Source organism: Rana temporaria, chromosome 6 (genome assembly GCF_905171775.1).
Source record: "Rana temporaria chromosome 6, aRanTem1.1, whole genome shotgun sequence".
In the NCBI taxonomy this organism is placed as follows: domain Eukaryota; kingdom Metazoa; phylum Chordata; class Amphibia; order Anura; family Ranidae; genus Rana; species Rana temporaria.
The window spans coordinates 46,981,177-46,995,372 of record NC_053494.1 but is presented as its reverse complement, the minus strand read 5'-3'; the positions used below and the strand labels follow the sequence as shown (position 1 = coordinate 46,995,372).

At 46.9% G+C, this 14,196-nt stretch overlaps 1 protein-coding gene across 1 annotated transcript in view; it reads left to right on the top strand.

The window, feature by feature from the left end:
- The window catches only part of DNAAF5 (dynein axonemal assembly factor 5), an 85,430-nt gene that overhangs the window by 1,312 nt on the left and 69,922 nt on the right, over positions 1 to 14,196 (top strand). Inside the window, exons 2-3 of the mRNA XM_040356772.1 lie at positions 3,493 to 3,677; positions 11,588 to 11,712. Of these exons, the coding sequence (XP_040212706.1) occupies positions 3,493 to 3,677; positions 11,588 to 11,712 (310 nt within the window). The remainder of the gene's footprint in view (positions 1 to 3,492; positions 3,678 to 11,587; positions 11,713 to 14,196) is intronic.

The window sequence follows — 14,196 nt, the reverse complement described above, 5'->3', positions numbered from 1 at the left end:
CCATTCAGTGCCCAGGCAGCTGCCAATCAGTGCCTATCCCCTATGCCTGCCAGTGCCATCCATCAGTGCTGCATATCAGTGCCCATCAATGTTGCCTGTCAATGCACATTAGTGCCACCTATCAGTGCCCATCAATGCCAACTCATTGGTGCCAACTCATCTCGTGATGCCTTATCAGTGAAGGAGAAAACTTACTTATTTACAAAAATTTATAACAGAAACAAAATAATTTTGTTTTTTATTTTTTCAAATTTTTCGGTCTTTTTTTATTTGTTTAGCAAAAAATAAAAACCGCAAAGGTGATCAAATACCACCAAAAGAAAGCTCTATTTGTGGGGAACAAATTCTGTTTGGGTACAGTGTAGCATGGCCACGCAATTTGTCATTTAAACAGCGACAGCGCTGAAAAATTGTGTTCCTGTGCGATTCACATGCAGTTCTGAGTAAGGTTGCACCAATACTGGTATCGGTGCTGATACTAAGCAGTTAGTTCTCGTAAAAAGTGCTCCGATAGCTGAAACTGATGCCCTTTGCGGTGTAATTTGAGCCCATACAAAATGAATGGCCTCAAATCGCACTGCAAAGAATAGCATGTGCTTCAAACAGGAATGCAGTGCGATTCCTGTCTGAATCGCATGCGGTTTCCCCCACTGATTCTTGTGTGAACCAGGGCTTGTCACAGTGACTTCAGCCTGGGTTCACACAGGAGCGGTGCAGGAAACTGCATGTGATTCAGACAGGAATCGCACCGCATTCCTGTTCAAATTGCTTGCGATTCTTTGCTGTGCAATTTGAGCCAATTAATTTTGTATGGGCTCAAATTACACCGCAAAAGGCATCAGTTTCAGCTATTGGAGCACTTTCACGAGAACTCATACAAATGCGTAGTATCAGCACTGATGCCAGTATCAGTGCACCCCTACTCAGAACTGCAAAAGTAACAGTACTCTGTATCAGCAAGTACTTGTCCGAAAGTATCGGTACGCACCAGTAAAATTTTTTATCAGTGCATCCCTAGTTCGGAGCAGTACGATTTTTAGGCCATTCATCTTGAATGGGCTGAAATCGCACCACACCAGTGTTACTTTTGGAAACATGCTGCAACCGGATTGTGTGGTACGTTTGTACCATGTGATCACGCTGCGTTTGTGCAGTGCTTTCTGTATGTGGTGCTGGAAGCCGCCCAGAGTGCAGATTTCCCACATCGCATTCTACTGTGAAGTGACCCTTAAGCCCTGTACACACGATAGGTTAACCAGAGGACAACGGTCTGAAGGTTAACCGATGAAGCTGACTGATGGTCCGTCACGCCTACACGCCATAGGTTAAATAACCGATCGCATCAGAACGCGGTGACGTAAAACACGACGACGTGCTGGAAAAAACGAAGTTCAATGCTTCCAAGCATGCGTCGACTTGATTCTGAGCATGCATGGATTTTTTAACCGATGGTTGTGCGTACTAATGATCGCTTTTGACCAATCAGTTAGGAATCCATCGGTTAAATTTAAACCAAGTTGACTTTTTTTTAACCGATGGTTAAATAACCTATGGGGCCCACACACGATCGGTTTTGACCGATGAAAACGGTCCATCAGACCGGTGTCCTCTGTTTAACCTATCGTGTGTACGAGTCCTAATTCTTAGGCTGCATTCATACCAAAGTTTTCCAGGAGCACAAGAATAAATGTGCATTTCTGCCCTCATCTCTGGAAGCGCGATAAAACACATATCGTGCTTGTAGTGCCATTATTTCGGAACCACTTTCCTGACCGTACTTTACCCAAAAGACGGTTACAGCGTGGTTGTGCAGTTCTGGGACTTGCCTCTATTGTCGTCCTCCCAGAACCCGCAGCGGCCCTTTATCATGTGATGCGCTGTGTCCAATCACAGCTGATCACATGTAAAAAAATGCCGGTTATCGGCATTTCCTCTCCTCGGCGCTGTCAGTGTGTGAGGAAAGGAAAGCCGATAACCGGCTATCCTGTGACAGGCGACATTTACACTGATAATCGGGGCACTGATCATCCTTGCCCTTATTATCAGTGCAGAAGAAAAATTACCTATTTACAAAACTTTATAACAGAAATAGAGCTTTATTTTTCAAGAGTGCAGGCGCTGCTCCGGTGTGTTTGTCACGGGTAGAATAGGATGCTATCGAGCCACAAACAAGTGAAAAAACAAACGTATGAATGGGGCCTCTGGCACTGGCACTGTGTGTGTGTATACATATACAGGGCCGGATTCAGAAACGAGATACGATGGCGTATTTCCTGATACGCCGTCGTATCTCTGAGTGCGCTCGGTCGTATCTATGCGCCTGATTCATAGAATCAGTCACGCATAGATATCCCTAAGATCCGACTGGTGTAAGTGTCTTACACCGTCGTATCTTAGGCTGCATAATCACGCTGGCCGCTAGGTGGTGCTTCCGTATAGTTACGCACCGAGTTTTGAAATTGTTGCGTCGTTTGCGTAAGTCGTTCGAATACGGCTGTACGTCATTTACGTTCACGTCGAATCCAATACCTCCTTGCGACGTAATTTGGAGCAATGCACACTGGAATATTTTACGAACGGCGCATGCGCCGTTCAAAAAAAACGTGAAAAACGCGGGGTCAAGTAAAATTTAAATAAAACACGCCCCCAACATCCCCATTTGAATTAGGCGGGCTTACGCCGCCACACATACGTTACGCCGCCGTAACTAAGGGCGCAAGTTCTTTCTGAATACAGAACTTGCGCCCAAAGTTACAGCGGCGTAACGTATCAGAGAATCCGGCCCACAATCTCTATCTCATTAATATATATCTATCAGAGAGAGATTTTATCTATCAGGGGATAGAGACATGCAGTATCCCATAGAGCTGATAGATAGATAACTGATGTATTCAAGGAATTATAGAGACTCAAACATCCTTGAGAAATATGAGGCCATAAAATAGGCTGTGGGTGTTTTTCCGCATCCAGGATACACGGCTGCCACGTAAAGCCCACCACAGTAATAAAGGGCTGTATGCAGGTTTGACTTTATCTTGTGGAGATGAGAATATCTGTGGTTAAGTATTTGAGCAAAAGACGCTGGGCAGGGCTGACACCACTTGATCAACAGATATTCACCTTTCCTGAATTTTTCTCAAAAAAAAAACACATTGCATTCCAGGGTCCCCAGCACATTACATAACACAGTTGGGCCAGTAAAAGTGGTGCTCTCTTTCTCCTCCATGTGTGTGGGCCGGGCATGCCCTGTCAGCAGGAAGTGTGGCTGGATACAGCAGCAGCTGCTCCAGCTCATTCAATCTATGCATATGCACAATGCACTTGCTCTTCTTTATCAGCAGAAGCTGGGTCACTGAGTATTTCTGGCCGATGAACAGTTATTTTTCTGTACTTACAGGGTCTTTAAAGGGATAAAAGTTGGACATCACCTAACTGGACAACAGAATCACTATTGCATCAGTTTAAAATAAATCTGCTCTTTTATTGTTTCAGAGCATTTTCACATGCAGTCGGAATCGCTCATAAAACCTCTTATGCAGACAATATCGCATCAGCATTCTAAAGTGCGTATAGCGGCCATCCAGACAACAGGGGCTGTGATACAGCATGGCAACGGGAAGTCGGTGGATGATGCTCTTTCTCATTTGGCACAGAGACTTTTTGATGATTCGCCACAGGTATGTAACGTTATAATGGAGATCAGTAGCACTTGGCAGTTATTGTCCATTACAGTCCCATCTGTGCATGTGCCCACCCCATCTCTCCCTCTCCTCACCCCATGTGCCCACCCCATCTCTCCCTCTCCTCACCCCATGTGCCCACCCCATCTCTCCCTCTCCTCACCCCATGTGCCCACCCCATCTCTCCCTCTCCTCACCCCATGTGCCCACCCCATCTCTCCCTCTCCTCACCCCATGTGCCCACCCCATCTCTGCCTCTCCTCACCCCATGTGCCCACCCCATCTCTGCCTCTCCTCACCCCATGTGCCCACCCCATCTCTGCCTCTCCTCACCCCATGTGCCCACCCCACCTCTCCCTCTCCTCACCCCATGTGCCCACCCCACCTCTCCCTCTCCTCACCCCATGTGCCCTCCCCATCTCTCCCTCTCCTCACCCCATGTGCCCTCCCCATCTCTCCCTCTCCTCACCCCATGTGCCCTCCCCATCTCTCCCTCTCCTCACCCCATGTGCCCTCCCCATCTCTCCCTCTCCTCACCCCATGTAACCACCCCATCTCTCCCTCTCCTCACCCCATGTGCCCACCCCATCTCTCCCTCTCCTCACCCCTTTTTCCCTTCTGGACTGTTGATAGCCATTCATTTAAAGCCACACCTGCACATAGCTTAACTATTTCCATTCTCAAGAGCTACCCTTAAATAGTTGATGTCTGAATTGTCACTATCTTACTTGACGCTCTCATTGGCAGGGTTCCCTCTCCTCTATCATCAGAAATTTAATACAACAAAGAGAGATAAATGGAGCCGTCATAGCAAAAATATATCACCAGCACACCATAATTAAAGCTGCAGATGGGACTTTTTTTAGTCTCCTATGACATTTAGAGGTCTCTAAATACTTCTTCCTAAAGCTGCCAATAGATGTATTGAAATTTGTAATGTTCAGCAGGTACTTGCCAAATTTTAATTCATGTGGGCACCGTGGTAGTAAAAAAGTCGATCTACCGATGAACTTCTGTACAGCTGCCCTGCTGGAAAATTTCCTCTTGATCAGCTCTGCAGGCTATAGTCAGCAGCGCTGATCTGTGTATTCTGATGTCAGGGAAGTCTCCCTGCTGTCGGAATACAATGACACAGCAATTCCCCCATCCACCTCGAATGTGTGGATAGGAGAATCCAGTCAAATCTTTCGTGCAACCAGCTGACTGAACAAAAATTACCCATCTATGACCAGTAGCAGTGAAAATGAACAGGAAACGAATACAGATTTTAAATACACCACCAAAACAAATCAGTTACCCCCCCCCCCCCCCCCATCGCAAAAATTGTGTAAGAGTTGTGCAGGCATAGACGAGGATTGAACCTGTGAGTTTTGGGTTACGAAGCCAATGCCTTACCACGTCGCCACTGCATGCTTTATGTGTTTCTAAGGGTGGGTAATACTGGATTTCTGTCACTCCCACCCAAGGAAGGGGTTGTTGGTGGCCTTGGGATGCCAGTTCTTTTTACATGCAGTAGACCCTGTGGGGGTTCCCAGCAATTGATTGCAGATGGAAAGCCCAATTGAATACAGACAGTCTGCATCCAGGGCTGATTATTTACAGGTAATTGCCACTTGAGCGATTACAAGGAGCTCCCGCAATTGGCTGTGGAAGCCGTCTGACTTCCATTGCTTTGTGTGGCTTCTGCCCACAGCCAATTGCTGGGAACTTCCGTTGGATCTCCCACATGTAGTCACTAATGGCCCCATTCACAAGTGTGACAAATAAATGTCCTGTCTTTATCTTTGATTACGATGTGCTGGTGAAATCCTGTCATTTAGATTTTACCATCAGAAATCCAGCATGTTTGCAACTAGAATAACCGCATATAGTTTCATTTTGGTCGCCATTTTAGCAGCGTTGGTACATGTATCCCAATTTGAATTTGTTCTACATGCCACAGCTGAGTAATTCTTAAAGTGGTTGTAAACCCTTACATATACCCAGTGGGCCAGATTCTCGTAGATCGGCGTATCTTTGTTCAGGCGTAGCGTATCCTATTTACGATACGCCTCGGCAACTTAGACGGGCAAGTGCTGTATTCTCAAACTTGCTCCGTAAGTTGCGGCGGCGTAGCGTAAATAGGCCGGCGTAAGCCCGCCTAATTCAAATGTGGAACAGGGGGGTGTGTTTTATGTAAATGTTATGTGACCCGACGTGATTGACGTTTTTCACGAACGGCGCATGCGCCGTCCGTGGAATATCCCAGTGTGCATTGCTCCAAAGTACGCCGCAAGGACGTATTGGTTTCGGCGTGAACGTAAATTACGTCCAGCCCTATTCACGGACGACTTACGCAAACAACGTAAAATGTTTAAATCTCGTCACGGGAACGACGGCCATACTTAAAGGGGAGTTCCAGCCATTTGTATGTTTATTAAAAGTCAGCAGCAACAAAAAGTGTAGCTGCTGGCTTTTAATAAACAGGCACTTACCTGCTCCAGCGACGCGCCGGCCGGGGCTCCGCTCCTCTCCCCCCTCCCCGGCCGGCGTCTTCATTTTCAGTGTGGGCACCCGGCCGTGACAGCTTTCGGCTTCACGGCCGGGCACCCACTGCGCATGCGCGAGCGGCACTGCGCATGCGCGAGCGGCTCGACCCGGCGCTGCGCCGTGTAATTGGCCAGGAGATCGCCTAGGACCTGTGACGTGTCCTAGGCGATCGCCTACAGCAGCCACTTCCTGAAGGCGATTAAGCTTAGTCGCCTACAGGAAGGAGGAAGTGGGACAGGAAGTCCCACTCGTGCTGAAGCCCCCACTCCCCCCCCCAAAAAAAATTACATGCCAAATGTGGCATGTAAGGGGGAGAGGAGTGGGTTAAGAGGAAGTTCCAAATTTGGGTGGAACTCCTCTTTAACATTGGTACGCCTCATATAGCAGTGGTAACTTTACGCTGGGAAAAGCCTAACGTAAGCGGCGTATCTGTACTGCGTCGGCCGGGCGTACGTTTCGTGAATTCGCGTATCTAGCAGATTTACATATTTCTAAGCGTAAATCAGCGTACACGCCCCTAGCGGCCAGCGTAAATATGCAGTTACGATACGACGGTGTAACACACTTACGCCAGTGGGATCTAAGGGAAATCTATGCGTAACTGATTCTAAGAATCGGACACATAGATACGACGGCTCAGACTCAGATACGACAGCGTATCTGGAGATGCGCCGTCGTATCTCCTTTGAGAATCTGGGCCAGTGAAGTGACTAGGAGATACTCACAGAGATGAAACAAATCCCTGTACAAATGTCTTGCCTGTTTATCTGCAGTCTTCTCTGCTCTTCACCCAATCGAAGCCCAGAATTTATAAAGCTTATCTGCACCTTTAGAAAAAAAAGGGGGTGGAGAGCTGAAGTTACACTCTGAAGAGCTAAGGGAGGCATACAGGCACGCACAAACATGCACGAACACACACACCCATGCATGCATGAACACAAACCCATGCACGCACAAACACACACACGTACGCACGCACGAACAGAGCTGAGGCCATCAATCAGCTGGAGCTCCCTTCCCTGTCACCTTTTTTTCTCTTGGTGTCAGGAATACTTGTCAGAAGTGAATAATGCTGATAGCAGAGGAAGGAAGCTGCAGACAGAACTGACACTTGGTTCTTCTAATTGAGGCAAGTGCACACTACAGAGGGATATGCTTTGTTCATATTTCATGTCTGAGGTTTACAACCACTTTAACCAAGTTTAAAATGGATTTGTTGGGCAAGGACCTAACATTTTGGATTATGAAGGCGTGAAGTTTGCAGCTTGTCTTGTGAGAAGGAACGTTTTTTAAAAGGGTAATTTTTAGGGTTGTCCCGATACCGATACTAGTAGCGTCCCGATTCCGAGTATTTGCGGGAGTACTCGTACTCCCGCAAATACCACCGATACCCAAATAGAATACTTGCCCCGTCGCCGTGAAGCCGCATCCCGTCGCCATTCGCCGCATCCCCGCTGCCGCCGACTGTGTCATACGCCGGGAACATTACAGCTTTGAATAGCTGTAATGATTGGCTCCGCGCATAGACACTCCCCCTCGCTCGGGTGAACTGTCCAATCCCGAGCGAGGGGGAGTGTCTATACGCAGCGCCAATCATTACAGCGATTCAAAGTTGTAATGTTCCCGGCATATTACACAGTCGGCGGCAGCGGGGATGCAGGTAAGTGGGACATGGCTGCATGGGGGAAGACGCTGGATACATGGGGGGGAGACGCTGGATGGGGGGAGACGCTGGATACATGGGGGGGAGACGCTGGATGGGGGGAGACGCTGGATACATGGGGGGGAGGCGCTGGATGGGGGGGGACGCTGGATACATGGGGGGGAGACGCTGGATGGGGGGAGACGCTGGATACATGGGGGGGAGACGCTGGATGGGGGGAGACGCTGGATACATGGGGGGGGAGACGCTGGATGGGGGGAGACGCTGGATACATGGGGGGGGAGACGCTGGATGGGGGGAGACGCTGGATACATGGGGGGGAGACGCTGGATGGGGGGAGACGCTGGATACATGAGGGGGAGACGCTGGATACATGAGGGGGAGACGCTGGATACATGAGGGGGAGACGCTGGATACATGGGGGGGAGACGCTGGATACATGGGGGGGAGACGCTGGATGGGGGGAGACGCTGGATGGGGGGAGACGCTGGATACATGGGGGGGGAGACGCTGGATGGGGGGAGACGCTGGATACATGGGGGGGAGACGCTGGATACATGGGGGGGAGACAATGGCTGCATGGGGGGTGACAATGGCTGCATGGGGGGGAGACAATGGCTGCATGGGGGGTGACAATGGCTGCATGGGGGGTGACAATGGCTGCATGGGGGGAGACAATGGCTGCATATGTGGGGAGACAATGGCTGCATATGTGGGGGGACATCGCTGCATTTGGGGACACATTTAAAAAAAAGTATCGGTATTCGGTATCGGCGACTACTTGAAAAAAAGTATCGGTACTCGTACTCAGTCCTAAAAAAGTGGTATCGGGACAACCCTAGTAATTTTTTTAATTTGGTTACATTTGAAACAATATTTTCTATTATTATGTATATCAGAGTACTGTACTTCTTTATTAAGAAATACAAATTGGATTGCAACCTTTGCAAAGAAAAGACTTTGCTGCGCCAAAAAAAAACCCAAACCGTCTGAGTATTTAAACCATTATGCTGCCATATCTACATTCCATCCCCACACATCTTGCAAAGGTTAGGATGAGGTTGTTGTCACAGATTTCTCAATCACTAGATTGGTTGACAATGAGCGAGTGGGTGGAAGCGGCGCTTGCCAAGGAGGAAGCTCTTCAGTAGGATGTTTAGCATAACAAGTATTGGATGCCAACAAATACCTTTCACTCACATCCAACAGTTTCATCATTATAGGCTTCTCAATAAAAACAAGCTGTTATTTAGTAATAGAAGCCTACACTGTTAATTAGGGGCAGTAGATTTCCACTAATATGCTTCTCTTCTGGATAAAAAACGGCAGATTTTCCTTCCACTCATGCAACGGGAAATGAAAGTGACATTTTGAATCGGAGTGCTTTAATGACACCTCCTGATACAGCAATGATGACGGAAGAGATTCTCCAAGGAAGAGATGAACACTTTGCATTAAAGCTATTAAGTGATTTATAGCCATAAACCCATTACATTCTTTGAGGATGCCCTGATAGCTTTTCCAAAGACAAAAATATTTTTTATTAATATAATAAGCATGTTATACTCACCCGCTCTGTGCAATGGTAAACCCTCTCTTGTGGGATCCCCTGCCAGCAATCTTGGCTCCTTTTCTGTAATGGAGAAATCAGCGAGCACTCGGAAGGCGAAGCTGCTGGCACTAAAGGTGACCAAGCCAAAACAGTAATTCAATTCAAAGAAATGTAGCACTATAAACGTCAAGTGACAATCATATAAGTAAAATATTAACCTTTTAAAATAGATATAATAGTGTCCATAATAAAAGTCCTCAAAGTGACAAGGTTTTTGTGAGAATTGAAGAAAGAACCTAACACCTCCCAGTGCAACGGTAAGGATATGTAAAGTGACTCCAGTGCTCTTCCTCCACCAATATGCACTCACCAGAATGCCATTAATAAACCGCATATAAGTATCAATCCTTTCTACCGGAATCTACAGCAGCCATTCCAAAAATTCTCCATATGTCGCAGTACACAATCAGGCAAGATTCCTAATTGAAAAGATGCGTACCATACAGTGCCCGAAAGGTAGTATATAGTATAGGATGTTTTAACCACTTGCTTACTGGGCACATATACCCTCCTGCTGCCCAGGTGAAATTTCAGCTTCCGGCACTGCGTCGCTTTAACTGACAATTGCGCGGTCGTGCGACGTGGCTCCCAAACAAAATTGACGTCCTTTTTTTTCCCCACAAATAGAGCTTTCTTTTGGTGGCATTTGATCACCTCTGCGGTTTTTATTTTTTGCGCTATAAACAAAAAAGAACGTCAATTTTGAAAAAAAATACAATATTTTTTACTTGTTGCTATAATAGCCCAATTTTTTTTAAAAAACATTATTTTTTCTCAGTTTAGGCCGATACATATTCTTCTACATATTTTTGGTTAAAAAAAAAAAAAACGCAATAAGCGACTGGTTTGCGCAGAAGTTATAGCGCCTACAAAATAGGGGACAGAATTATTATTATTTTTTTTTTTACTAGTAATGGCGGCGATCTGCGATTTTTTTATTGGGACTGCGACATTATGGCGGACACACCGGACACTTTTGACAAATTTTTGGCACCATTCACATTTATACTGCAATCAGTGCTATAAATATGCACTAATTACTGTATAAATGTTACTGGCATTGAAGGGGTTAACCCTAGGGGGTGAGGAAGGGGTTAAATGTATTTCCTATATAGTGTTCTAACTGTGGGGGAAGGGGGGTGACTGGGGGAGGTGACCGATCTGTGTCCCTATGTACAAGAGACACAGATCGGTCTCCTCTCTCCCTGACAGGACGCTGTCTGTGAGAGCCGGCAATGAGAAATGATCTCATATGTTTATATATGAGATCATCTCTCATTAGCCGAACAGATCGCCTACCAAACGGCCACTCCGATTGGCCGTTCACGGCGATCTGTGATTGGCTGTGTCCAAGGGACACAGCCAGCACAGAAGTTCCCCGCTGCGCGCTCGGGAACGAGGAAAGGGGCGGCCGTAAAAAGACGGCGTCCCAGAGAAGTAGAGCCACCCTGCGGCCGTATATAGTCGTACGGCCGTCGGGAAGTGGTTAATAGAATGATTAGCAATTAAACTGCCATATAAAAACATTCCATATGATGTACATCAAGGTAAAAACAACACGGCCGGACTCGCAGCGATTCTTACCTTGGATATGGCGTGAAGACGTCAGCACGTAAGGCCCCTCCCAGCGCGTTTCGTGCCATGCACATCCTCAGGGGATACGTCTACACTTCTGTGCCTGTCAACATAGTAAGTCGCTTGCTATGGGGGCAGACATGTGGGCTCACTCCCGAGCCGGACTGTGTACATCCACAGGCAAACGCAGTACGGCTTGGCTCCACCCCCCTCACTCTCTGCTCACAGTATTTGACCACAACAGGAGCCAATGGCTCTTGCTGCTCTGAGTGTATTGTAGTAAAAGCAGGGAGAGGAGAGCGACTAGCAGCCTGGTACAGTGCTGGATTGATGTGATCGGTCAACTCAGGTAAGTGTTTGAGGGTCATGGCAAGTGGAAAAACGTTTTTTACCTTAATGCGGGGATAGTTTCCCTTGTTGTACAGCTTTCTAAAATGTTGTCCTCGACTTTGAATTGTGGGTGTCAGAGTCCAGCACTAAACTTCTAGGTTATATATTCAATCTGATGGTTGTGGTGTTTTTTTTAAGGTTCGGCAAGCAGTAACTGTTGTTGTCGGGAATTGGCTTCTGGAGCTCAGAGACAGATATTCATACTTTCACAAACTGATGCCTCTTCTACTGAGCAGCTGCAGTGATGAGAATCCTGATGTCAGGTAAGATACCATTAGGCTGTCCTGTAGTTAAAGTGTCTTGATTGTAATGTGTATTCTAGTTCAAAAGATTTGGCTTGTCCTGGCAATTTTATCATTTTCATAGCCACTATAAACGAAAAAGCCTTTTAAACAAACCTATCAACCTGGTCCCGTCCCGTTTGGCACCGGTGTTTATTTTGGCAGCACATTTCGATTTAGTTTTAGTTTTAGTCTTAGGACTAAAATGGCATTTTTAGTTTTAGTCCCATTTTAGTCTTCTGCAATTGTTTTAGTCGTATTTAGTCAACTAAATCTCCAGTACATTTTAGTATACTAAAACTAATTATAGTCATCTAAAATCTAATGAGTGTAATTAAATTTGTAATGCATTAGTTAACATTTCTCTACAAATTCCAAACTCATTATATACTGCTGGAGTGAAAAGTCTAATATGTTATTATTTATGGTGTTGAGGTATGAACATGCACTACAGACCAGTGTTCATTTTGAAGTCCTATTTCTTTTTTTAATCCAACAAAAAAGTTTTTATTGATGAAAAGGTGGTACACAGCTTATGGCATTCAACATTACACAGCAAAACCCGGAATACATTTCTCATCGACCAGTCCCAGCCGGGCACTGCAGTCACTTGGCATTTCTCTCACCCCCCCTAGTATACATTTCCTCTAATTATAACATTTATCCCACATGCGCTCCCAGCAATCTATCCATAACCAGATCCACCGGTGAAAGCCCCGGTGTATCCAGCCACGGAGCCCAAAGGCTTTCATATTTACGGTTGCTTCCCCTGTGTTGGTAAATGAGTTTCTCCATACGTATCGTTTCACCCATCCTATCAATCCACTCCCTTAAGGTCGGAGGGGTCTCAGATTTCCAGTGTATCATAATCAATTTTCTGGCCTGGAACAACGCCCTTTGCACCGCCTCTCTTGTGTACACCTCCTCAACATGTTCCTCCAACACCCCCAGTAAACCTACTCTGGGGTCCACAGGCATGGATACCCCAAAAACAGAATTAACAGTACTCGTCACCTCAGACCAATATTTGTGCAGTTTGGGACATCTCCACAGGAGGTGTATGAGGTCCCCATGGTCTCGTTTGCATCTAGTACACACATCATCCGTCTGCATTCCCATCAATTGTAACCTGCGTGGCGTATAATACACTCTAAAGATAATGTATAGCTGAGTGAGTCGCTGAGCCACATTCAGTGAGCAGGAACTCACCCCCTGGAATATCTCCTCCCAATGTTCTCCATCCAATTGTCCCACGTCCCTCTCCCACTTTTCCCTTACCATGACTGGATGCTGTCCCAAGAAGTATTGTAGTAGGATGGCGTAACATTCAGAGATAAATCCCTTCGAGGACACAGCATCACCCAGGAGACTAAACACCGGAGTCGGCGACAGATGCCACTCAGATGACCTACTCTGGGCCCTCACTGCGTGCTGAAGCTGCATATATTGGAAAAGCATCGAGGATGGTAGCCCATATTCCACCCGCAAATCTGCGAATGGCCTGAGCCTCCCGTGTCTAAATACATGTTTAATGTGTGTGATCCCATGACTTTTCCACCCACCCCCGATCTGTAATTTAGCCAGTTCTGTATAAGTATCATTATGCCATAGGGGGCTGTAATCGGTGTATCCATCAGCTTGCTGTACATATTTGTATTTGTTCCATACCTTTTGTATAAGATTATACGTGGGATATTTCTTATTAGGTTTGGCGAAAGCCAGGGCCTCAAGTGCCATGGGGATGGGCCCATCCCCCAACGTGTGTAGCATCAGTGCTCCGGAGGAGCCAGCCGGCTCCCTCCCGAAGCACCCCACCAGGTGTTGCAATTGCGCCGCAAGGTAGTACAACCACGGGTTGGGCAACGCCAGCCCGCCATTATCCTTGGGTCTCTGAAGATGTTCAAGTTTAATTCTTGGCGTCTTATTCTTCCAGATCAAGGACCGGAAGATTGAATTCACTATTCTAAAGATTTTTAAAGGGATCACCACCGGGGCGTTGTGGAGGAAATAAAGCAGCTGCGGCATTAATATCATCTTTACTAGGTTTATCTTACCCGCCACCGAGATACGGAGATTGTTCCATGACTTGACCCTTTCCCGGAACCTCTGGAGCAGGGGGGATATGTTCAAATGGCTAAAATCCCTGGGGTTGGCCGTTACATAAATCCCGAGGTATTTGAAGGAGGTCGTGACCGGTATAGGGCAGGACGATGTCACTGTTTGTGTGGCCCCCCCATCTAACAATAGCAGGGCCGACTTTGACCAGTTAATCTGTAGGCCAGAGTACCCCCCGAATCGTGTAATGGTTGCCATGGCCTCCCTCAAAGACGCATCAGTGTCTCCCAACATAAGCAAGGTGTCATCTGCATAGAGCATCACCTTCTCCTGCAGGGGGCCATAACAGAACCCTACTATACCTGGATTGGCCCTAATCTCCATGGCCAGGGGCTCAATGGCCAACGCGAA